This window comes from Zootoca vivipara, chromosome 11, assembly GCF_963506605.1.
Source record: "Zootoca vivipara chromosome 11, rZooViv1.1, whole genome shotgun sequence".
In the NCBI taxonomy this organism is placed as follows: Eukaryota; Metazoa; Chordata; class Lepidosauria; order Squamata; family Lacertidae; genus Zootoca; species Zootoca vivipara.
In genome coordinates, this window is record NC_083286.1 from 6,967,208 (window position 1) to 6,993,367 (window position 26,160).

Sequence of the window (26,160 nt, forward strand, 5' to 3'; positions counted from 1 at the left end):
TCATTCAAAAAGTCAGATAAACCATTTACTGTGGTGGTGAATTGTCACTTTTGTACCGTACTTATATACTGTATCAGAAAAAAGATGGTAATTTTCATACCTACACTTCAAATCATCTTTTGAATGTTTTTAGTACCTGTTTTTAACTGTTTATTCGGCAGTTTAATGTAGTCTTTTATATTTTTCTAAACTGCTTAGAGGCTTTCTTACAATCAAGCAGTATATAAAACTTGTTAAATAAAAAATACCTTTCGAGAATCCAGCCCCACTGTAGCATTAAAGGATTGCACCAAACGTTTAGTTAGAGGAACACTGTATGGTCTTTTTGAAGATATTACACCAGCTGGTCCATCTCCACAACCACCACTGGAGGCAAAGGCTTTTGTAATTTTCTCTAACTTGTCATTCAGCTGGTCAATTATAAGCTGCTGCTCCACCATTTTATCATTCTTAAAACAAAACAACAAAACAAAATCTGTATTTATCAAGCACCTGATAAAATTGCAAAATTAAGTAATTTCTGCCCTTGCTGACCAATACATGAGACTGAACAGTTCTTGCTACTGAATTTCTTTCTTTCTTTCTTTCTTTCTTTCTTTCTTTCTTTCTCTCTCTCTCTCTCTCTCTCTGCACAACAACACTGTGAGGTAGGTTAGGCTGAATTTCTCTTGTATTCCTTTCTAGTGAATGAATACATCTTGGGAGTTAGTACAATGAATAGAAGTTCTGATTGCTATAATTAGTAATTAAATGTTGTGAGGTGGTCAATTTAAGCACTAGAGTTGTTTGCCTGTATGTAAACAGAACAGCATTAAGAGTTGCTATATAACTTAACAAAACTCAGGCTAAGAATTAAATAGTTGGGATACTGCAATGCTGAGATTCATTCAAGTCAAGTCCACCAAAGCATTAACAGTATGATGACTGGGGATGTAATATTTAAACTTTTGTAATAAATGTAGTTCAGAAACCAAAATACATCATACACACACCCTAAAAACATCATTTAGAATGACCCTGTGCAATTCTGACACAGCATAACCCAAACTTTGGTTGCAATCCTACACATACAGTACTTACATTTTAAAATGAACATGAATATCACTATTAAGACTTTCAGATTATGTCCATTGCATATTATTTCCCTTGGGCTAAGCTTATTTCCACTATGTTGGTTTAATACCGGTAATTTATATAAGATTGACAACTTTAATATTACTTCATACGGCCTTCACCAATAACCAGCACAACGGAAAGTTACCTGTAGCCTATTTGTCTCTTGGGCCTCCTTCAGCAATTCCATATATTCTTGATTCTCCTTTATCAGCTTCTGCATTTGATCTTGCAATACTTTTATCTCAAGCTCTCTCTCACTAAACACTTCTGCATCGGTAGCAAGAGCCTGCTAGGTAATAAGGGGTTAAAAAAACCAAATATATGAAATGGAGGGTCTTGCACAAATTTCACATTGGAGCTTGAATGTATTTACTCCTCCATTAGTTAGATGTTTTATTCTACCACCTGAACAGAAACTGTTAGAAAGCAAAGCTACTATATATGTAATTTAAATAAAGCCCTTAGTATTTGTTACAATCTAGGACAACAGCAAGTTAAAAGAGGGGTGTTATTGGTTATTAATGCTTAGTCTTTGATTATAGTATATCACTTTAAGTCACAGGAAGCAAAAACAAGGGATTGTTTCTACAAAGTAATCAAAACTGGCTCAAACAACAACTATATATATATATATCTGTGTTTCATATGGTTTTTTTGTTTTTTGTTTTGCTGTAGAATGACTAGAATGAGAACAGTAAGCCTTGGCTGCAATGGGAAAATGAGTTTCTCTTTACAGATTTTGTGTCTAGCACTATTACGAAGTGTAGACCAACAAGGTAGGTGTGACCTAGCAGAAACAGCTGTTCAAAACTACCAGCATGGGAGTTGCACTTTCACCTTCCCTTGTATAACACCCCTGCTGAGAATTTTTTGTTTTTCACTCAGCGGCAGGATGCAGAGAGATATAGTCTGCTTCCTTCTGTCACCACAATACATAACAAGAAAACATGCACTAGCCAAGCCGCGATAAGACCATAGATAGAAGGCAAATTGGCAACACACAGAGAAAGATGCCCCACAGAACTAAACAACTATCAATATTTTAGTTATTTTCTTTTTTAAAAAAGTTGTTTTCAATGAGATTCTGCAATTTTGTTAATGAATTAGGAGCCAATTTGCTATGATTAAGAAAAGTAGAAAATAAATGTAGCACGTTGTGTTTTATCAGTGTTCTAAAGCAAATTCTGAATAAGGTAAAGGCAAATTTCCCCCCTTACAAACAGGTATCACCACATCAATCCATATATAAGACATCATTTTGTATGAGATAATTATTTCACTCTTATGTCAGACTCTCCCAATACTTCAAGTTTCCTGTGGTATAGTATTGTCTGTATTCAAGCTGCAGAAGAATATAAAAAAATAAGGAACTAATATGTAATTCAGCCATGTAAAGCTGATGCAGATTTTTATTCCTCCGAATACAATTCTGCTTAACATATTATCCCAATGAATAAAATATATTTTTGGACATATAGCAAATTTGATTTGCCCTCCAGATGAGCAAACAATGTACAGCATGTGCAATTTACAAAGAACCTTGATTAAGAATTGATAAACTTTCCAGTTACAGTATAGATTTCCTTTTTATGTACTCTCACCACTTGCATTAAATTCACAGTAAAATACCTGATACTTCTTCAGCTCTCTCTTCAGCTGAAGAATTGTGATATGATGTGGTCCTTCTTGGTTACCTCCACTTCCACAGTTTACTTGGGGAATGACTGAAGAAGCCTCTCTCCTGAGTTCCTGAGCCACACATATCCAATCTTGCAATCTTTCCTGTTGACTTTTTGATAGGCTGGCAATACTTTTTAATTCAGCAAGGAACACATAGGCTTCTTCCATGCAATTTCGGTAGTTAAAACTTTCTACCTGAAGCTGGGCAAGCTGCTCTTCAAGAGAGCGGATTTTGTTTCTGTCCCGAAATGAATCCTGTGACCCTTGACTGCCAGGGATCTGTCCACTAATCTGCTGGTTTTGCACAGTTTCACGGAGTATCTTGATGGCAAACTCCATTTCATCAATAAGGTCCCAGTCTGGGTTGTAGTTGACAATAGGTTTGTTTCTAATATTTTTGGCTCTGTTGGCATATTTGATGGAATTTAGTGATTCATCAAAATCTGAAGATGATGGGCTAATACAAGTAATCATGACAGTCTTGGCATTGCCTCCTAAGGAGTCCTTAAGAATACGAGTAATTTTTGCATCCCTGTATGGAATATGCGCACTTTTTCTCTTTGGGTCTCCAAGCGCACTTATCACATTTCCCAGAGCCAATAAGCCACTGTTGATCTGAATTGATTCTTTGAACCTTTCACCAGTGTTCCCAGTTTTTGTTACTCTTTCAGAGCCGGCAAGATCAACAAAGTGGAACTTGGAAGCAATCAGCTGGCTTGAACTTTGAGGTGAATCTTGTGCAGAATCTGTGTCCTTCTGAGTCTGACCAGGTTGTTGTTGTTGACAAATGTTGATTGTAAAAACCGCATGAGATCGGCTAGAATGCTCATTCATTTGGGTTGTGCCTGTATGCCGAGCAGCATTTCCGGTTTCTAACAAGCTCATTACTTCATCCACATTTTCAACCTGGCAGTCTTTGGCACCAACAATTACTTTAAAAATAAATTTAAAAACACGTTTTAAAAGAGCAAGCCATAAAGAATAGGAAACAAAGCTAACTGCAAAATTATTTAGACTATTAAAATTATATTCCTCATACACAAATTAATTATGGCATTAGAAAGTATGCAGCTGTTAATTATAAACAACTGCAAGCATTTGAAGAGGTGATATTTGAATGGAGTGTGTTCTATGTCTGTTTCCACGCTAGGTATTTAGGGTGAATTGCCCCACTTTGTTCATTTACTTTTTACAGGGCGCTCACACACGACCATCATGCAGTCACTGTCATACTGTATTTCCCTATTATCTAACTTCAGAAAGTCCCACCTCTTTTCAGAAGCACAATCTCCACATTCAGTCACTTTTTATACTACTCTTCCAGGTTTTTCAAAAGGACAAGGTTTTGACATTGGCAGTGATGTATTGGGAAAGTGAACCTATCGCCACACAACACACATTGCAACCATTGTTGTGGGCAGCATTTTATGACCCTGATTTGTTTGTTTAATCTACCTATTGCCAATGCTTTTCTGCCTACATTTTAAAATGTAGTATAGTGTCATAGCACTACAACAGTATACTTATAGTGCTATACCTCTTTAATTTTAAAATATAACAATGTGCTTATTAAATGACACTCTCCACAAGGGAATGCGTGCTGAGCTGCAAGTGATCCCATCTACAGCAGCTCTGTCACACTCACTGGTGTAGACAGAAACTATGCTGCTCCCAACAGCACGGAAAATCAACTGCAATTCCACTTGTAGCTTACAATGGAAAAGCAATAATTCGGAATCATTAGGAGCATCTAGAAGAGTGTGTGAGTGCACACACACACACACACACACACACACACACACACACACAAAATAGCTGAAAAATATCTGAAGAAGTGTGCATGCACACAAAAGCTCATACCAATGACAAACTTAGTTGGTCTCTAAGGTGCTACTGGAAGGAATTTTTTTATTTTGTTACAAAAATATATGATCACACAAAGCATATTTAATCTCAGGCATCTCAGGGGCAGCTGGGAACAAATTCTGTCTAAAACTGGTGAGCTGCTGACAGTCAGTGTTGACAATACTGAGCTAGATGGAGCAAGAGTCAGACTTGGTAAAAACAAACTAAGTTTCATACTATCTCTTTTTTCTTCTGTATATAGTGACTGATAAATGTAATAAAAATAATATTAAAAAATAAAAGGGCATAAAAATTGGGATTGGAATTAATGGGAGCCTAAAGGCTGACAATGCTGCTCTATGGTTATATTTTATTTATTTATTTACAGCATTTATACCCTGTCCTTTAGCCAATAAAAAGGGCTCTCAGAGCAGCTCACAAAAATCAGTAATAAGACTGGCCCTGCACTCAGGCTCACAGTCTAAAAAGACACAACACACAAGAAAAAAAATAGGAGGGAGAAAGAAAAAGCAAGCCCAAGCACAGGTAATTTGCTTCCCAAGTTCATAGCTGTATGTTCTCATGATCTTTTAAAAAACTGTGTCACTCTCTCATCCCCGTTCATTTCAGAACAAGCATCAGCATCCGTAAAACCAGTACACCAGGGGTGTGGGGATAGAGGGGCCTGGAGGGCCAAATGTGTTCTATGAAAATTTCATGAAATATTACAACTGGAAGACAGTTTAAGTGGAGAAAAAATACTCTAACTAAAAATATAGGGCAACAGTGGACATGTTAAAGCTATAAACAGAATATTGGGTATTAAAACAGCAAATTATCACATCTGTTTTAAAGACTTGCCTAATTTCAAGCATCTACTTAAACCAAGTGACATTATCATCAACAATGATGCATAGCATAAAGAAGTTGCTTCTTGGAATCAGCTTTACAGGGGACACATTGTGTTGCAGGAGAAAAGGGAAATCAGAGAACGTTGCCTTCTTCACTTCCTCCAGCAGCAGAATTCTGTAGCAGAGTTCTACCCATGGGCAGTCTTGCTCCAACCCAATGTATATTTTCATCTCTGTAAAGACTATTACATTCATACCTAAGCAGAGGTAACTGCTTTCACATACAGTACTATTTTGGATGTAATGATATGCTATTAGAATTGTCTTATTAGCAGTAGACTTTTGACATCAATACTTGTATGTTTTAAAAATTCATTTATAACATTACTTACTGCCAAGCAAGCAAGAGCAAACATACAAATTAAGTTTAAATTATTACCTGTATTGCCCTTTTCGTCTTCTCTAATTTGTAGATATTTCATAGAGGTTTCTAGTTCCAAGAGATCTCTGAGTTCCTCTTTGTAGACCTCGATGTAAGAAACCTTCACAGTGAAATCAATATTATGGTTTTCTGAAATAATCTGAAATATTTCCTCAATTGCACGTGGAATGATACCTCTCTCTTCTTCCGCAACTGATGCTAAAATCAAACAAGAAAACAGCCTAAGCACCCAGCTAAAATTTGTACATTCAAATGCTAAAGATGTACCTTTGGAAATTCCAGAAAGGTTCTGAAGGCTTCTTAGCTTTATGAATATGAGTCATTTAATCATGCCAAGGTCACACAAATAAATATTTCCTCTCAGAGATAACAAATAGCTGGTTACAAGTTGAAAAAAGTATTTGCCAAATATACTCATCCAAGAGGGGAAAGGAATGGTCAAAGCCTACAGAGCACATTGTGCACATCCTCATGCCCCCCAAACGGAAAATATCCAACAATGTACAGTGGTACCTCGGGTTACAAACACTTCGGGTTACAAACGCTTCAGGTTACAGACTCTGCTAGCCCAGAAATAGCACCTCAGGTTAAGAACTTTGCTGCAGGATGAGAACAGAAATCGTGCTCTGCCGGCGCAGAAGCAGCAGAGGCCCCATTAGCTAAAGTGGTGCTTCAGGTTAAGAACAGTTTCAGGTTAAGAACGGACCTCTGGAACCAGAGGTACCACTGTATAAGACCAAAAAGAGCCCTCAACACCCTCAGCGAATGGCCTGAACCAAATATGAAGTCCAAGTGGTGATGGCTACCTACAACCAGTAAACATGATTCGAGAGAAAATGCTGTCTTCAATGACCATACTTTTCTGTGCACTGGCGGAGGAAGAGGGAGTGGGGGGAGCGCACCGCCCCCAGCACCACGATCCCAGTGGGGTGCCATCGCAGCTGTTCCTTCCCCGCACTGGGCACCACGCCCCTGGGATGTGCGGCCGTCACTCCCCCACCTGCTCTCCGCCCCTGGTGCCGGAGCATGAAGCTCCGCTACTGTTTCTGTGTATAAGACTATTGGTTTTTTATTCCAAAATCGTGTTCAAAATTAGGGGTTGTCTTATACATGGTGCATTGTGGGGCCGTGAGATAGGTTGCTGCTGTGAGTTGGAGCTAGTTATCGGTGGCAGCTGCAAGGGCTGCTTTGGCGATACGCACAAGTGGCATTGTCAGTCTGGCAGGTGAGCATTTTTAGGCATTCTGTGCAATCCTCCCTAAAAAAGCTCAACAACTTTGGGGAATCTCCCCCCCCCTTTTCTAAATTTTGAATCCCCCAAAATAGGAGGCGTGTTATACACGGAAAAGTACGATAGTTCATTATAATACCTAGTTTTGATGTTATAATCAACCTAAGCCCAGGTCACTGGAAACATAAAATAGCTCCTTTCCTATACAATGGAACAGCCTATCTGTTGACATCATTAATATTTGAACAGCTGGAGTCTGATTTCAGAATTCTGCAAACATGTTGAAAGCAATACAGTATCCTGCTATTAGAATTCTGGAGTCAAGCCATGCTCTGAACTTTAGGTAAAGGTAAAGGGACCCCTGACCATTAGGTCCAGTTGTGACCGACTCTGGGGTTGCGCGCTCATCTCGCATTATTGGCCGAGAGAGCCGGCGTTTAGCTTCCAGGTCATGTGGCCAGCATGACAAAGCCGTTTCTGGCAAACCAGAGCAGCACATGGAAACGCTGTTTACCTTCCCGCTGTAGCGGTTCCTATTTATCTAATTGCATTTTGATGTGCTTTTGAACTGCTAGGTTGGCAGGAGCTGGGACCAAGCAACGGGAGCTCACCCCGTCACAGGGATTCAAACCGCCGACCTTCTGATCAGCAAGCCCTAGGCTCAGTGGTTTAACCACAGCGCCACCTGGGTCCCTGCTCTGAACTTTAGCAGGAAGTAAAAAAGAAAGCAGAAAACCCCCCACGGTGTTTTGTTTTTTTAAAAGCCAGCATTTCTGACTTTTAGTCATGATACAAAAACAACCAAGACCCTTAGAGCAATGGGAGAACATGTGTTTTGCATGCAGACGGTTCCTGGCTCAATCCTTGGCATCTCCAGACGGGACTCTTAAAGAATCCTGTCTGAAACTCAGGAGAGCTGCTACCAGTCAGCATAGACCATTCTGAGCAAGACAATCCAATTGTCTCACTCTGTATGAGGCAGTTAGCTATATTCCTATGTCTGTATTCAAGATCAAATTGGTACTATCCAAATCGCCTGCAGGTGTGTAGTTAGAAAGTGAGTACAAACTTTATGGCTTAATTTAACAGAATTTAATTTGACACAATATGATTTTTCCCAATTTCTTCAGCAAATGAATAAATTGCTGAAATGTACAAAGTGGGTAGTGTTCATTGTTATAACCTCTGGGAGGAAGGGAGAGATATAAATTTAATAGATGAATAAACTGTGGTACTGCCAATGCATTTTTTAAAATGTCACGTGACACCATAGCACAGAATGACCTGACAATGATACTTCCTTCTGCATCCTTATGGACAATGACTGGCACAAACACCATATTACTTTGTGGTTGTTACCTATGGCACAGCTTCACATCAGTACAACTTGAAATCGTAATATTGAAAGCCAGGAGGTAGACCACCTATCACAAACCTATTATGTTCCCTAAAATCTAACTGATAAGGAGTACAGGCAGACTGCTGTACTCTTTGCACTGCATAACAGAAAAAGCACATTTTAGAGGAAGAGTTTTGGCTATGTCTTTTTCAAGAGGAAGAGAAGTAAAAAAAACCAACACGCAACACATATCAATAGATTATGCAGTTTATGCAGAAGTTTCCTTATTGTCTCTTTACCAATGGTGAAACATAAAATAACATTGCAAGAAAACTATGATTAAATCATCATAAAATATAAGGTTTCAAACACATACCAACATGACCTCCTCCAATAGTGTAAGTCTTTCCAGAGCCCGTCTGTCCATAGGCAAAAACGGTAGCATTATACCCTTCTATCAAAGATGCCACCAATGGCTTAATACATGTTGTGTACACTTCATCTTGGGTTGAGTGTTTTCCAAAAACAAAATCAAAAGTGAAAACTCGGTCCTTTCCGATAATAATCTGCTGAGTATTTGGGATTAACCTCACACATACTTGATGGTTGTGAAGCACTTCTTTTGAAAGTAGAGGTCTTATTCTTACTGCTACTTTAACTGGAATCTCTTCCATTGCAGCTTGTGTGTGAAGCAATTCCCGCTCACTTTGCAAACTTCACTTTGAGAGAGTTTCTTTTTATTTCTGTCTTCATTACATTCTCGGTCTTCAGCACTTAACGGGGAACAAAGAGCAACATTTTAGAGATTACTTTTCTCTTACCTGTAATGAAGAACTGCTCAGAAAAGTTATGCAAAAGTAGCATCTTCTCTCATTTTATATCCCAGAATTGCTTGAGACCAATAAAACCCAAACAGAACTTTGACAGAGGAACATTTTTCTAAACGCTGTCAAGAGCCACGACCTGTTGAACTCCCACCTGTTATGCATATATAATAGCCACAGGAATTAAACGTATGTGTGTGTGTGCAATCATGCTAGATTGCATTCCATACAAACAGGACTGGGGAGACCCAGAATCACACAAAGTCACCATCTCTCGCCTTATTGTTGTTTAGTCGTGTCCGACTCTTTATGACCCCATGGACCAGAGCACTGCCAGGCACTCCGGTCTTCCACTCCCTCCTAAACTACCTCTTTTGTGGGGTGGTGGGGGTCGAGTTGGGAGCATGCGCCCCCCCCCAAAGTTCATGTATGAAACATTGTCTATATGCAACCAATAAACAGCATAATATTAATGGGCAAGCGGATGCAACAGACCACGCAAAGAATAAAACACAGTTTGCAAAATTCATTCTTTCACAAGAGTCTTCCACAGCCTAAAGATGATCCTTTACAGCCCGAACCTATCTAGGCCTGTTTATTCAGAAGTAAGATTCCCGCCCTCCCCAAAGTGGCTAAGAGGGCTCGCTCCCAAGCAAGCGCTGAAGAAGTTACTAAAATGACCCAAAACAAAAGTTGGGATAGTTGCCTCTCGCCGTCGGGCTGCAATCCCCGCGCCGCCCGTCAGAGCGAACGGGAGGAGAAACGCAGCAGCTGGCCTTTGCGTACAGGGAAGGATGAACTCGGAAACTCTCAGTCGAGCGAGACGCGCCTCTCCTCGCCCACCCCCTCGCCGTGGGGCAGGCGGGAGCGACCCCTTTCCGGCCGCCGCTGCCACGGAGCCTGAGCTGCTGGCGTGACGAGGAGGAGGAGCGGGCGCCGCGTCCGCCACCCGAGCGAAACCGCCCTCCTTCCCTCCCCCGGCAAAGATCCGCGGCTTCCACACGCCCGCCCCGCTCCCACGTTTGTTTACACCGGTCGCTAGGCAACCGAGCGGGCCTCTCTCGCTGGCGACTGGCAGCCGGCGGCTCCCTCAAGAGCGGCGCCGCCTTCTTCTCGCGGCGGCCCTCCGGAGCGCAGCGCCCCCTGCAGGCGCAAGCCGCGTTTCCCGCCGAGGCCGCGCGGTTTGCCTTGCCGCTCGGATTCTCCTTTCATCATCATCGTCGTCATTCGTCATCATTTTATTTGTATGCCGCCTTTCCATAGTTCAAACAATGCTCAAGGCGGCGGGCCGTCAAAAGCCACTGGAGCCATTGCTGGATGTTTATGCACTAGGCCTATCGAAAAGCATGAAAAACACTCCATATTAACTCAGGTTCTCTGCCCGCCCCCCACCAGAGGCCTGCCCCCCTATCTCCCCCCCCAAAAAAGCTCAACAATTTTTTGCCTCCCCCCAACAAATATACTAGATTCGCCCATGGAACCGGCCCAAGCACTTGACCCTGGCCGTATCTGAGGCAACAGGAACATTTTGTGGTATCCACGGATGGCCATTCACAGTCGTGAAGGGCTCAAGGCCGGCCTAAGGCTTTGGCACCCAAGGCGGACCCCAAAGTGGGTTCCCCATCAGGGAAGAAGGCGTGAGGGACGACCCACATATCAGGACAAGGGCGGAAGATTGACATTGGGATCTGCTGCTGCTGCCGCCCCTATGGATCTTGCCACCTGACCACTTTGACAGAATTACAAACCTGGTAGATGAAGGGAACGCTGTGGATGTAGCCTATCTTGATTTCAGCTAGGCCTTTAACAAGGTGCCCCATGATATTCTTGTAAAGAAGCTGGTAAAATGTGGGCTAGACAATGCATTTGTCAATGGATTCAATTCAATGGATTTGTAACTGGCTGACTGACTGAACCCAAAGGGTGCTCATCAATGGCTCCTCTTCATCCTGGAGAGTAGGGACTAGTGGGGTGCCACAGGGTTCTGTCTTGGGCCCAGTCTTATTCAACATCTTTATCAATGACTTGGATGATGGGCTTGAGGGCATCCTGAGCAAGTTTGCAGATGACACCAAATTGGGAGCGGTGGCTAATACCCCAGAGGACAGGACAGGACAGGATCACACTTCAAAATGACCTTAACAGATTAGACAACTGGGCCAAAGCAAACAAGATGAATTTTAACAAGGAGAAATGTAAGGTACTACACTTGGGCAAAAAAATGAAAGGCACAAATACAGGATGGGTGACACCTGGCTTGAGAGCAGTACATGTGAAAAGGATCTAGGAGTCCTGGTAGACCACAAACTTGACATGAGTCAACAGTGTGCTGCAGCAGCTAAAAAAGCCAATGCAATTCTGGGCTGCATCAATAGGAGTATAGCATCTAGATCAAGGGAAGTAATAGTACCACTGTATTCTGCTCTGGTCAGACCTCACCTGGAGTACTGTGTCCAGTTCTGGGCACCACAGTTCAAGAAGGATACTGACAAGCTGGAACGTGTCCAGAGGAGGGCAACCAAAATGGTCAAAGGCCTGGAAACAATGCCTTATGAGGAACGGCTTAGGGAGCTGGGTATGTTTAGCCTGGAGAAGAGAAGGTTAAGGGGTGATATGATAGCCATGTTCAAATATATAAAAGGATGTCATATGGAGGAGGGTGAAAGGTTGTTTTCTGCTGCTCCAGAGAAGCGGACACGGAGCAATGGATTCAAGCTACAAGAAAGAAGATTCCACCTAAACATTAGGAAGAACTTCCTGACAGTAAGAGCTGTTCGACAGTGGAATTTGCTGCCAAGAAGTGTGGTGGAGTCTCCTTCTTTGGAGGTCTTTAAGCAGAGGCTTGACAGCCATGTCAAGAATGCTTTGATGGTGTTTCCTGCTTGGCAGGGGGTTGGACTGGATGGCCCTTGTGGTCTCTTCCAACTCTATGATTCTATGACCTCCTTGCCTCAGGCATAGCTGTCAAGTTCTCCCCCTTTTTTAAGGGAAATTCCCTTATACTGAATAGGTTTCCTCACGAGAGAAGGGGAAACTTGACAGCTATGGCCTCAGGGGTGGGCCAGCCATGGCAGGGCTTAACTGGAGCCATTGCTGGATGTTTATGCACTAGGCCTAAATGGCCCCCATTCCGGCTTCGGCAGGCTGCCTTCCTCACCCACCAAAAGAGGAAGCAGCGTTGTGTGAAGCTGCCTAGGACTCTCACAACTCTGCCAGCTCATGTCTCTGCCAGCTGCGTGTTTAGCCAGTGTAAGAAGCGGCCAGACTCCTGTACAAGCAGCCTATGCTCTACTGGTTCCAGGAGCGAGGGGCTTGCCCAGGCTCCCCCCGCTTTATGTGGAGATGCTCCACATAAAGGTAAAGGACCCCTGGACGGTTAAGTCTAGTCAAAGGCAACTATGGGGTTGCGGCATTCATCTTGCTTTCAGGCCGAGGGAGCCAGCGTTTGTCCAGAGACAGCTTTCCGGGTCATGTGGCCAGCATGACTAAACCGCTTTTGGTGCAACGGGACACCGTGACGGAAACCAGAACGCACGGAAACACAGTTTGCCTTCCTGCTGCAGCAATACCTATTTATCCACTTGCATTGGCGTGCTTTCGAACTGCTACGGTATGTTGGTAGGAGCCAGGACAGAGCAACGGGAGCTCACCCCGTCGCAGAGATTCGAACCGCCAACCTTCTGATCGATAAGCCCAAGAGACTCAGTGGTTTAGACCACAGGTGCTCCACGTAGGCATATGGCTGCTCTGACTCACATGTGCCGCGGCAACAGGGACTTCTTCAGGTCTCAGAAGGTATCCATCTGAAGACCCTTACATGCAGCAACGTACAATTGTCTTCATTTGCATCCTTGTAAGGGTGAGTCGTGAGGCTATAAATCAGGGGGTAGAACGCATGCTTTGCATGCAGAAGGTACCAACTCCTGTATCTTCAGGTATCATTAGCCTTTTCATTAGCTTTGTCTTTAAAAGTCAATATATATGCTATAAAGCAGGGGTCCCCAGACTTACTGTGCGGCGGGCCGGTGCCCGCCGCGCCGACCGCGCGGTGGGCCGGAGGGCAGGGGAGTGCGCGCGCAGCGGGCCGGAGGGCGGGGGAGTGCGCGCCCGTGCGCATGCGCACACGCACGGGCGGGAAAAAATCGCCAAAAATCGCTTGTGCGCATGCGTATAGGCCTCCCCCGACACGGAAGTGCACCAGAAATGACCTCTTCCGGGTCGGGAGAGGCCCATACGCATGCGCACAAAGGATTTTCGGCGATTTTTTGCCGAATTTTTAGATCGTCGCTGCGCCGCGCGCCGTGAGAGCGGGCGGCGGGAGTCGTCGCGGGCCGGATTGGAAGGCCGATTGGGCCGCATCCGGCCCGGGGGCCGTAGTTTGGGGACCCCTGCTATAAAGCATCCTGGAATCCACTGGGATATGGGCTAAACAGGGCCGTCTCAAGCAGGTCGGGCGCCCTGGCGCTGAGATCGCTCCGGTGCCCCCACCCTCGCAGCGTGCAGCACGGCTTTGCCGCCAGCACCCCTCCCTGCCGGCCCGGCACCCTGGCGCCCTGCGCCACCGGGATTACACCTAGAGCCGGGCCTGGGGCTAAAACAAACATGCTTTACATAAAAATAAAACTTGGTGGTTTTAATTCAGCAAGAAGGTATGAGGCATACCGGTATGTATGCATATATGCACAAGCACACAGGTGATTCATTTGAAGAAGCATTTACAATGCCATATTCAGCTTATTGGTATATTATGGGATATAATCCAGAATTATGTTTTATATTATTCCACACCATTTTCTTTATTGATCTGAATACAAAAATATTGCTGAAACAGAAATAGAAACTTTTATCAATTAGACTCAGGCGCGCTTGAAACAAAGCAACCAAAGCAGCAAGAGAATACAGTAGTGTAAAAATTACGAGAAAATACCTTTCCTGTAATACAGCTAGTGTGCATAATAGCTATTAAAAGAGCAGAGCCTGAAAAATACATGATAAGTGCTCTCAATTTACTCTTTGCAAGTTTGTATACAAAACAATTATTGGGCTGGATCAAGAGTCAAACTTAGCAATTAAATGAGTCATGACTAACTCAAGTCTTACTGATTTCAATGGGACTACACTACTTGGCACAACTCAGCATCTAGACTTTTGATACTATACTTTATCCTCATTCATTAAAATAGTATTCAGTAATATATGCAACGTGTACGATGGAAAGGAATTCCCTTCATATCTTCCCGATGATCCCGTGCATAGTCCCATAGATAATAATCAAGGAGAACTGCATTGATCTTCTCTTCCATGTTCTTGCCTTTCTTTTTGTAAAGCTCCAGCAAGTGATTGCAAATGAGATCACAACACCAAATAGAGCAACCTCGGATTTCCACTTCCTGATAGTCTCCAGACTGGAACACGTGCCCTACAGGAGAGTAATATAAAATTAGTAAAACAGAAGAGGTAGGACACTCAGAATATTAAACCTACCAGTACCTGCGGTACACAGCACTTATATATATATATATATATATATGGCATTTCTAATGCTTTCAACTTTAATCAGGATAATTCAGGTTATATTATATTCAATGCAAACCTGACAAGCTGTGTACACATTACTGTTTGCTCTGGCTCTAGTGCACTCCCACTGCTGGTACATGTGTCTGTGCATGCCTGGGTAAAACAGATAATGCACAGGAGAGGGTGCCTCCTCTCTAGGGTGTACAGCAACATGCAAATACAACTTGAAATGCAGAAGGGGAAACAACCTAAACCACTAACGTGTACATAGCCTAAGATAGGTGGTGATACATTTAGCAAAAGAGTTTAACAATGTGGTCCATGTCCAAGAGCAAGCCAGGTCCTCTCCTTATAAATAGCACCCATCTTAATTGCAATGTAGTAAATGAAGTATCTGGGGAGATATAAAAATATATTTTTAATACTGTTACAGTACACGCCTTCTGTGAGAATGGGAGTGGGAGCTCTAAAGATCATTTGGCCCATGGTCTGAAGAACTGTCAGTGCCGTTAGGATTCATTAACAGACCCACCACATATGCTTCACACTCAACATTCCTGTCTATATCCAACCTTCCAAGTAAGTGAAAAAATAACTTGGATATAGGATCCAAAGAACTGGGAATAGTTCCCAAGTTCCTGCTTCTTATTGCATCCCCCCACAAGATGCTGTAAAAAGTTGAGGCATTTTCAGGAATGGCCTCAGATGCAGTACGGCAGGCATGTCCAACAGGTAGATCGTGATCTACCGGTAGATCACTGGACGTCTGTGGTAGATCACTGGCTCCTCCCAAAGAAGCTGAACAACTGTGGCTCCCCTAAAAAAGGCTCAAAATTTTACCTCCTCCCTGGAAAAACTCAACAACTTTGGGCCAACCCCCTTCCTCCTTCCTAAAAAAAGCTCAACAACTTTGACCTGAACTCCCCAAAAGGGGGTAGATCACTGCCAGTTTTTAACTCTGTCAGTAGATCGCAATCTCTTGGGAGTTGGCCACCCCTGCAGTACGGCATGTGTATGTCCAACTGTATGTATAACATGATGCCATTCTTTATAGAGAACTGAAGGGTTGTATTAAGAAGATAAATCTGCCTGTTTTATAGAGAATTTCACAGAAAGAGAGGCAGATCGGGGATGGAGAACGAAAGTGTTATGAAACATTACATTTATTTCTGTAAAACTCTATAAAACAGGCAGATTTATCTTCTAATGGTCAGGGGCCCCTTTACCTTAATAGGACTTGGCCTATATTTTGAGCACCACTACAAAGATTTGTGTCCCGCATCCCCATACAGTAAACAAAAAGCTATTTCCAAAAATTCTCAAATATTACATTTTTTATGATCCTGAATGGTTTCATACCTTCCTTGAGTTTTTTCATTAGTTCATCAGAATATTTCATTGCTCCCAAGTGAACAAGCACCTGTGGTATTCTATAATCAGCAAATATAGTCACACTGGAAATATCACTGAAGCAGCCATCTCCTTTTCCTTCCAGGACACTCCAAGTGTCAGCCACAAGAATCTGCGCCCGTTTGTAGAAAGCCACCTTTCTACCCTGATAGGCAAAGAAAAAATATACACCATTATAATACTTTAGGATTCTTTTCGACAAGTTGCAGCATAGGTGCATGTTGAGATATCTCTCTGAAAACTGCCTGGAAACCGCAGTGACTCCAAAAGAGGGTGGGGCTAGATTATTAACTAGAACTGGATGCTTCACTTGCATTACAACAGCACTTAGTCACGTACACTGGCTTCTAATCTGGTTGTGGAGTGCAATATAAATGTTGTAGAATCATAGAGTTGGGAGGGACCAAGAGGGTCTTCTAGCCCAGCCCCCTGCTATGCAGGAATCTTTTGCCCAGTTCAATAATAAAGAAATCCTCTTCAACAGTAGGAGCTGCTGCTGCAATGCCCTGCCAAAGCTCTAGGTGCAGGTAAGAATCATAGACTTTATGCACACTTTGTACAAGGCATGGCCAAACTTGGCCCTCCAGCTGTTTTGGGACTACAACTCCCATCATCCCTAGCTAACAGGACCAGTGGTCAGGGATGATTGGAATTGTAGTCCCAAAACAGCTGGAGGGCCAGGTTTGGCCATGCCTGCTTTATACATTGATAAACATATTTACTTCAGTTATTTCAGGGATTTTGCATTTTTGGCAAAGGGCTGTGCTGATATATTAATGTTTGCAATCTGTTCTCTACACTGGATTATTTTTGTAAATCTCCAAACATCAGTATATTTCTGGATTCTATATATATCTTTATACATATATTGGATTTCATTTGAAGCAACATGTTTCTCGAAGAGAAGAGTTATAAATAACTTAAAAGCTCAAGCACTATTTTGCAACGTTTTGATTGGTCCTACTAAAATGCATTGCCCAACTCTGGATTTTGATGATGATGTATGCTTTTCTTGCTTTTTGTTAGTGTGCTGCAAAATTTACAAAAGCTCCAATCTTTAAAAAACTATAACGAACAATGCAATAAGAAACAACTCCAAAACATTTGTGCCCTGATGCAGCTCTAATCAAGAAAAAAAACCAGAATTTTTGTTACAATATTATACTTCTATAATTTATGTTTCACTTTTAATTAATTTTTTGCAAAATAGCATAGGGCAAACTAGCCAAGCCATTGAATGTGTACATTTCACCAGTGCAGATGATAAAATGCATGATTGATTTATACCCGACATTCCAATCCAGCAAATAATAACACTTCTGTGTGTAGATTTCACTGGGGCTTCTGCACTGGGGCTAACAACCTCAAAACTATTAATGGTTTACTTATAATGCATGAGATGTGGTTAAGATATATTCAGCACAACTGTTAACATTAGTACGTCACCATACTATGTCACCAGCATGAAATGATTCATTACATTGCTAAATGTAAACATTTTCATAACAATATAAAAGTAATATTTATCCATTGACTAGGATGATTTGAGAAGCAAGTTCATTGAAGTAATATGCAAATCAAAATTATACACAACCAAAATTACATATTGGAACTAATACTTTATTTTGTTTATTTTTTCATAGATCCCTCAGGTGAATAATAGTTTTCAGCTGCTGTCACAGGCTGAGATCTCATATACCACCTCGTAAAATGAGCAGAAAATCTATGGCTACGTCTCAAAACAGATACATAGAAATCCCATGGAAATAAACAGAACTTGCTTCAATATAATTATTTTTAGGATTAGTATGTAATTCTAATAAATTTACCATGTTCTAGTATGCATTCTTACTAAAGTGGTGAAATCTAATTCATTTTCACCACCTAAATCTCATCTCACACCCCTTCTTGATACTGCAAATCTCTGCAATATCTCAATCTGTTGCCAAGGCAACTGTGTTGACAATGCGAACAGATACTAGCATCCATCTTGTTAGAAGAGTGGTGAAAATTTGGTCTTCCTTCAGAACATGTAACCGGGTAGGATAAAATAGCCAACGACTCTCCCTTAGAAAGTTACAGTCCAATTGTATAAAGACAAGAGAACTTATTTCTATTACAGAGGTTGTTGTTGACTACTGTTGCTTTTAGAGAACACTGGATTTTTAAAACCCTTAAGGGACCTTAAATTCTGCATTTTAAAAAGACCTAAAACTTTACAAACAAAAAGTTCAGACAGTTCAATGTAACAAACTACTATGCAAATAAGTAACAACTGCATACATTTGGCAGGACAAGGATTCTGAACTGACACTTTAAGTCTCAAGTTAAAGAATACAAGAATGACAAATGATATTGTAGCTCAGGCATCCCCAAACTTCGGCCCTCCAGATGTTTTGGACTACAATCCCCATCATCCCTGACCACTGGTCCTGTTAGCTAGGGATCATGGGAGTTGTAGGCCAAAACATCTGGAGTGACGAAGTTTGGGGATGCCTGTTGTAGCTGAATACGCAGCAGCCATAGTCAAGTGTTTAAATCCATGGACACTGAAAACAAATTACTACATTTTAATATATTATGTTATTTAGCCAAGATCTTCCAAGTCACATGGTAACCAGAATATACTATACAACCCATGTTGTTTGCACACTGAAGTAATATCTCTGTGTGTGTGTGTGTGTGTGTGTGTGTGTGTCTGTAATACTCTACATGGGAGAAAATCCCCAGCTCACTATTACTTACTTTTGAGTAGACATGCATAGGATTGCATTGTAATTATGGTTTAGTGTGAAGTGTGAACTAACAAACCAGAGTTTGTGTTTCACTAGCAAATCAGAAAGCATGGTTTAAAGTGAGCTTTCAAAACACCACGACTCAGTTTGCATGTTAACACTAAAGCAAGCTGCAGCTGAAAGTAAACACAAATGCATAGAGGCTCTCAGAGAAGATATTGTTAGTTCTTTGCTTCTACTGTTACTGAGCTTCTGTGAGCTATGCCATGGTTTGGCTTATGGCGTCATCTGAACCAAGACTTGTCGTTTGACTTCTCCAAAGAAACCATGATCTGTAAACTAAGAACAAGATAGCTTACAGCTTATGGTTTCTCTGCAGCAAGAAAAACTATAAGGCAAAGTTCAGACAACACACTTCGCTCACAGCAATGCAAGAACAGCAGGAGAACCAGACGAAAAAGAAAGCGGCCTCAATCTCCTCTCTCAGCTAAGACATAGTTTGACCCTATTTGCATGTAACCCTAAACTGATTTATGCCAACAAACCAGATATGGCTCCTGAGGCTCCTAGATACAAGACTGCTGTGTAGACAGAAAAGCAAAGCAAACAAGCAGCTCTCAACCATGGTTTCCTGACTATTTGAAAGCCCAAAGCCGTTGTTTGGGTTCTAAACTACACTTAGAACATGTAATTGCCTGGTGTGATGTCTGAGAAGAGCCACTGTTTTGTGAAGTCAATGAAATCATAGAATTGGAAGAGACCACAAGGGCCATCCAGTCCAACCCCCTGCCAAGCAGGAAACACCATCAAAGCATTCTTGACATATGGCTGTCAAGCCTCTGCTTAAAGACCTCCAAAGAAGGAGACTCCACCACACTCATTGGCAGCAAATTCCACTGCCAAACAGCTCTTACTGTCAGGAAGTTCTTCCTAATGTTTAGGTGGAATCTTCTTTCTTGTAGTTTGAATCCATTGCTCCGAGTCTGCTTCTCTGGAGCAGCAGAAAACAACCTTTCTCCCTCCTCTGTATGACATCATTTTATATATTTGAACATGGCTATCATATCACCCCTTAACCCTCTCTTCTCCAGGCTAAACATACCCAGCTCCCTAAGCCGTTCCTCATAAGGCATTGTTTCCAGGCTTTTGACCATTTTGGTTGCCCTCCTCTGGACACGTTCCAGCTCCTCATTATCCTTCTTGAACTGTGGTGCCCAGAACTGGACACAGTACTCCAGGTGAGGCCTGAGCAGAGCAGAATACAGTGGTACCAATCCCTAACATTTAACAGTGTTTGCATTTTATTTCCCCAGAGAAGAATGGTGTCTCTTTGCAATGGCAAGTTATGAATATTTAGAAGAGAAAATTTTCTACATTGAAAATTAGAGTAGATCCATGAGTGATGGTTGCCACCCTGGCAAGAGACAGGTAAGCATCATTCTCACAATATTTAGTGGTGTCCTGTCCTGAAGCGGCTTCCCTTCAGTTAGTGGAATGTTTTAATCCTGTCTTTTTATAAATCTGAATGTGTTTTTAGCTTTTACTCTCTTTTAGTTCTGAGCTGGTTTTTAATGTAGGTATTGCTTTTTGTAAACCACTTTGAATTACATTCTGTACAAAAAATAAGAAAGCAACTGTAATAAAAATAAAAAAAATACCTGAAATGAAGCTTCATCTCTAAAAGATGGGAAATTTTCTACTATTAGCTGTAGTAATTTCTGGGCACTTTTCCCACTTTTCTTAACGCATGAGAGGAAAGAACCTCCAAATTTCTCCAGGAGTACTGTCCCGGTCTCATTCAACACCCGATGTCTCTCCTCGATTAAAGGCATGGGAACCTCTGTGTCCGAGCGAAAGACATGTTTCACTTGCTCCAGGGTCATAGTGGCATAATATGAAGCGCTAGTAATGGGTATTCCTTCAGAAAGCAAAAACAACAACAAGGAACAGTAACAACCATACAGTAATAGATGAAGCTCTATTTATTTATATCCCCAGCTACAGAATTGCAAAGTTTACCGTTGATCGCATTATTACAGCAACTAAACTGTTTACTTCCATATTATGCTAGAGGCCCACCTTGCCCAGCATCCTGCTCCTGCCAAACAGATGCCTATGGAAAGCCTGAGCCTGCAAACAGAACCCGAGTTAACCTATTATTTAATAATAAAAAACTTTATTTCCCCCCCTTCAAATTGTGTAATTATTATTGGATGCATTTCTAACTTCAGCTCCACCTTCTCGAAGCACCTAACTTTAATTACAATAAATACATAAAAACAATACAAAGCAGAACTTAACTCTCCTATGCACAGCCGCTGAGGAGGGCGATGCAAGAGTAGAAGGCGGCTCTAGCATACCCATCCCCTACCAAAGGCACCAAAATATTAATTAACCCAACACTTAGGCAGCCTATGCAGCCCCCAGTACTGGATCCCCAATCACAAAAAGTCCCCACGGGCTAACAATATTATTTCATGATTTCCAAATGAATCCTCAACCCTACTAAAAGAAATATTGCTTATATTTTGTTTAGATTCGCCCTTGGATTACAGGAGCGACTGGCTTTCTGGTGATCTTGTAATGAGGCTGTTACCTCTCCCCCACCCGACTAAGCCACTTCTACGGCACTCTCTGCTTGTAGGCTTCCCATAGGCATTCGCCTCTCTCCTATCAATACTCTGTTCATACCACAAACTATCATTTCTCTTTGCTCTCTTGCCTCACTCATTTCTGTCATTCACCAGAGCTCTCCTGTGTCGGATTGTAGGATTCAGGGCAAGGAATTTAAGAATGATAGCTGCTGCCCAATCTCAGCAGCTCCCTAATGTACCAGCCAGTCCAGCCTGCCTCCAGGCTCCTCAAGCTACCTAAAGGCCACAGTGTCACCAGTAGTGTTCAGGTTTATCCCACAGGTGCAGAGACTGTGGGAGGCAAATCCTGTGACTTATTGTTAATTCTGGTCCTTTGGTACTGGAGTTCTGAAGCACGGCAAGTTAGATACCAAATGCCCTGCTTTTTTAAAATATTGATGATACTGACACCTGTGACTCTGGGATCCAAACCTAAAGTTGCAGATGAATGAGTAACACAAAGATTTCAAATGCTGACTTGAATGGAGCTTTGCACCCCCCCCCCAAAAAAAATCAAGGTTATTTGCCCACAAATTCTCTTCTTTAATTTTGAAAATTAAGAACTAACCCTCATCAAGTGCTCTGTTGATGGCAGCACAAAGAGACCAGTAGCCACTGTATGTTTTGCCTTTATACTTCACCAGACATTTGTAATCTTCACGCTCAGACCAAAAGGAAAAATTGAGGGTATTGGCAAGAAACACCCAGTTCACTGCGTCTTCACTTGTCTCTTGAGGGTTCAGCTCATGAGAGGACTTCCAGCCGGCCACACTGAACTCTTTCTCCAAGACCTTGTCAAATAACATCTCTGCAACTTTTCGTACACCATCATCTTCAATGTACACATCTTTACTGTGTTCTGCTATGAATTTGGCAGATTCTTTAGGGTTCAAAAATGGCTCCATGGTCTTCTTATGGTTCTAAGTAAAGATAATATTGCCTGTTAGTCTGATCTGGGTGAAATCCAATTATCGTGCAAGCAGAAACACCAATTCTGCTTTCTCTCCTCCCCAAGCACACACCCCAATCCTTATTTTCCTCCCACCATGCCCACCTCAACCTTCTGTAGCAGATTTTCAGGTTCACCAAGGGCCACTGGTGGCAGGGAGAGGAAAAGGACGCCCTGAGTGGAAGTCTGTACCACCTTGCACATGGACAGCATTAGATGTCTCCCACTGGTCAGTTTTCCATTCAGCAGGCTGTGCATATGGGCACATTTTGCTCTGGTACCTGTATGTTGAGTGTAATTGTTTTGGGACATCACAAATGGAACACAGCACTCCAATCTGAGCTGATTTTGAGGCATATGGACACAAGGTGCAGGGGAAATGAACATACTTGAAGAACAACTAGGGGGGTAGGGTGGGAGTGATTTCTGATACTGCATTTCTGATACAGAAAAAAAAGCAGCACATACATTCATTGTTCCATGATTAGGGATGTGTGACTAACAGACACAAAGCTTTCCAGCACAAACTCTTTGCACCACTGAGTGAAATGTGCGTGAATCAGCCCTTACTTATCTAATAAATAAGCTTCTGATTGGATCCGAGAGTCTCAAAGGTCAAGCAAATAACCAGCCAAGCCTCTCCAAGGAAATAGCCTATAGCAGGCTCAGCTTTCTGTACTATCTAGTTATCAGCTCAGAGCACAGGAACCAAAGCAGGGCCTGTGATTTAGGAGGAGGCGGAGTAAAAAGCTCTACAAAAAAAGGAAGCAGGTCCCTTCACTCGTCCACAGCACCTGGAACCCCGTAAATAAATCCAGGGTCCCCCACAGAGATGCAGCCAGATGCCTGAGGAGGTGATACTTCTTCCACAATTGTTGCATGAACATTGCCTACAACAGCTTGTTTCTCCTTGCACTTAGGGAAGCTTTTAACTTGAGGGAGCTTTTGTACAACAGTTTCTCTCGTACAATATAATAATAATAGTAATAATAGTAATAATAATAATAATATATTATTTATACCCCGCCCATCTGGCTGGGTTTCCCCAACCACTCTGGGCAGCTTCCAACAAAAAATAAAATACAGTAATCTATTAAACATTAAAAGCCTCCCTACACAGGGCTGCCTTCAGATGTCTTCTAAAAATCTGGTAGTTGTTTTTCTCTTTGACATCTGGTGGGAGGGTGTTCCACAGGGCGGGCGCCACCACCGAGAAGGCCCTCTGCTTGGTTCCCTGCAACTTGGCTTCTCGCAACGAGGTAACTGCCAGAAGGCCCTCAGTGCTGGACCTCAGTGTCTGGGCAGAACGATGGGGGTGGAGACGCTCCTTCAGATATACTGGACCAAGGTCATTTAAGGCTTTAAAGGTCAGCACCAACACTTGAATTGTGCTCGGAAACATACTGGGAGCCAATGTTGGTCTTTCAAGACCGGTGTTATGTGGTCTGGGTGGCCGCTCCCAGTCACCAGTCTAGCTGCTGCATTCTGGATTAGTTGTAGTTTCCAGGTCACCTTCAAAGGTAGCCCCACGTAGAGCGCATTGCAGTAGTCCAAGCGAGAGATAACTAGAGCATGCACCACTCTGGCGAGACAGTCTGCGGGGAGGTAGGGTCTCAGCCTGCGTACCAGATGGAGCTGATAGACAGCTGCCCTGGACACAGAATTGACCTGCGTCTCCATGGACAGCTGTGAGTCCAAAATGACTCCCAGGCTGCACACCTGGTCCTTCAGGGGCACAGTTACCCCATTCAGGACCAGGGAGCCCTCCACACCTGCCCGCCTCCTGTCCCCCTAAAATAGTACTTCTGTCTTGTCAGCATTCAACCTCAATCTGTTAGCTGCCATCCATCCTCCAACCGCCTCCAGGCACTCACACAGGACTTTCACCACCTTCACTGGTTCTGACTTGAAAGAGAGGTAGAGCTGGGTATCATCCGCATACTGATGAACACCAAGCCCAAACCCCCTGATGATCTCTCCCAGCGGCTGCTGTAGATGTTAAAAAGCATGGGGGAGAGGACAGAACCCTGAGGCACCCCACAAGTGAGAGCCCAGGGGTCCGAACACTCATTCTCCACCACCACTTTCTGAACGCGGCACAGGGGGAAGGAGCGGAACCACTGTATGACAGCTCATAGCTGTCAAGTTCTCCCTTTTTTTAAAGGGAAACTCCCTTATGCTGAATAGGCTTCCTCCTGAGAAAAGGTAAAACTTGACAGCTACGCCCCAGCTCCCAAGCCCTCTAGACGGTCCAGAAGGATGTTATTATGGTCGATGGTGTCAAAACCTGCTGAGAGATCCAGCAGAACTAGGAAACAGCTCTCACCTTTGTCCCTAGCCTGCTGGAGATCATTGATCACTGCGACCAAGGCAGTTTCAGTCCCATGATGAGGCCTGAATCTCGCCTGGAAGGGATCCAAATGGTCCGCTTCTTCCAGGCGTGCCTGGAGTTGTTATGCAACCACTTGCCCAAGAATGGAAGATTTGAGACTGGGTGATAGTTGGCCATATTGGCCGCATCTAAAGATGTTTTTTAAGAACCCTGCCGGCCAGTGTCGGTAATGCTGGGCTCTATAACCGCCTCTTTCAACGGGTCTGGGAAGGCTCCCTCACAGCTAGAAGCATTCACCAATCCGCGAATGCATTCACCAATCTAACCTATTTAATAATCTGGGAGGAGAGGAAGAGACAACACTACTTCTAGCTTCCCTGGCCAACTTATCCTCATAGAGCCCAGCATTACCGACACTGGCCGGCAGGGTTCCCAGCAGGATTCTTTTCCCGCCCCGCCTGGCGATGCCAGTTATTTATTCTCTCTACCACCGCCTACTTCAGATTAATGGTTTCACTCATGACTACGCTTTCCAGGGGACTTTTCACTACTTATTTTATCTTTTTTTTTAAGTGTTGATCTAAAAGCCTTTGTACAAAGCGGTCGCCAGGACAGGTGCAGAATGCTAGCGGATCTGCCGGTTTCTGGGGACTCTTACAAAGCCATGCATTTTAGACAATACCAAAAAAGGCGCGATTTCCCGCCAACCCGTTCCTCCCTCCCGCTCCCATCCCCAATCGGATGCCAGTGGAGGGTCTCCGCGCGAGTCGGGGGCAGAAGAGTCGCACGTGGCCGCGCGAGGCCTGCTGCTCTCCCGTAGGCCTGCGGAAAATAGGTGCAGCAGGCGCGTAATTTGTGACTTTTGCGTAGTTACAGCGCCGCTTTCCTCTCCTTAACCAAAGATCGCAACGCCTCCGAGCGCTCAAAGCCCCCTTACCTCCGCAAGCAACCAGATATGACCACGTTCAGACGATACCTGGACTTCGGTTGCAGGAAGAGCAACAAGATTCCCCCCCCCCGGGCCCCGCTTCCGCGCGCGCAAATGCCTTCCTTTCCCACCTTCGTACCAGCCCTCCCACACTCACGCTCCAATCAGAATTAGCCGTATTTGCATACGTGCGGGCCTGACTCGGAAAGCGAAAGTAGCTCCCTGCAGCCTCTGTTTCGGGGGCCTAATTCGGCCTGCCGGTCGGTTAAATCTGGCCCCTGTGGCCGTTTATTTCCTGGGGTAAAATCCTAAAAAAAAAAACCTCGAC

General features: G+C 43.2%; 2 protein-coding genes across 4 annotated transcripts in view; both read right to left on the minus strand.

Moving 5' to 3' along the window:
* KIF27 (kinesin family member 27) overlaps positions 1–10,347 on the minus strand; it is a 30,419-nt gene extending 20,072 nt beyond the window's left edge. For 2 of the 3 annotated variants that reach the window (XM_060280082.1, XM_035100090.2), the window contains exons 1-6: positions 10,035–10,347; positions 8,881–9,277; positions 5,932–6,132; positions 2,746–3,728; positions 1,262–1,405; positions 249–449 (exon numbers count right to left, since the gene is read on the minus strand). In XM_060280082.1, coding sequence (XP_060136065.1) covers positions 249–449; positions 1,262–1,405; positions 2,746–3,728; positions 5,932–6,132; positions 8,881–9,178 — 1,827 coding nt within the window. In that variant the 5' untranslated portion in view covers positions 9,179–9,277; positions 10,035–10,347. The remainder of the gene's footprint in view (positions 1–248; positions 450–1,261; positions 1,406–2,745; positions 3,729–5,931; positions 6,133–8,880; positions 9,278–10,034) is intronic. The other variant, XM_060280081.1, reaches the window with a different exon arrangement.
* Positions 10,348–13,940: 3,593 nt separating this feature from the next.
* On the minus strand, positions 13,941–25,951 carry QNG1 (Q-nucleotide N-glycosylase 1). Its single transcript, XM_035099704.2, has 5 exons — positions 25,842–25,951; positions 22,192–22,543; positions 20,649–20,908; positions 16,205–16,400; positions 13,941–14,747 (listed from the first exon to the last, which is right to left on the minus strand). Exons 2-5 carry the CDS (start codon positions 22,526–22,528, stop codon positions 14,515–14,517), a joined length of 1,026 nt encoding a protein of 341 aa, XP_034955595.1. The 5' UTR covers positions 22,529–22,543; positions 25,842–25,951; the 3' UTR covers positions 13,941–14,514.
* Between the last annotated feature and the right edge of the window lie 209 nt (positions 25,952–26,160).

Bases quoted from the DNA above. Each gene is read 5' to 3' on its own strand.
- QNG1 (XM_035099704.2), bottom strand. From the start codon at position 22,528: ATGGAGCCATTTTTGAACCCTAAAGAATCTGCCAAATTCATAGCAGAA. The intron at 20,909-22,191 runs GTTAGTTCTTAA...TGCTTTCTGAAG, and splicing joins CAACAGAGCACTTGATGAGG to GAATACCCATTACTAGCGCT. The intron at 16,401-20,648 runs GTATTTTTTTTA...TTTGCCTATCAG, and splicing joins GAGATGAAGCTTCATTTCAG to GGTAGAAAGGTGGCTTTCTA.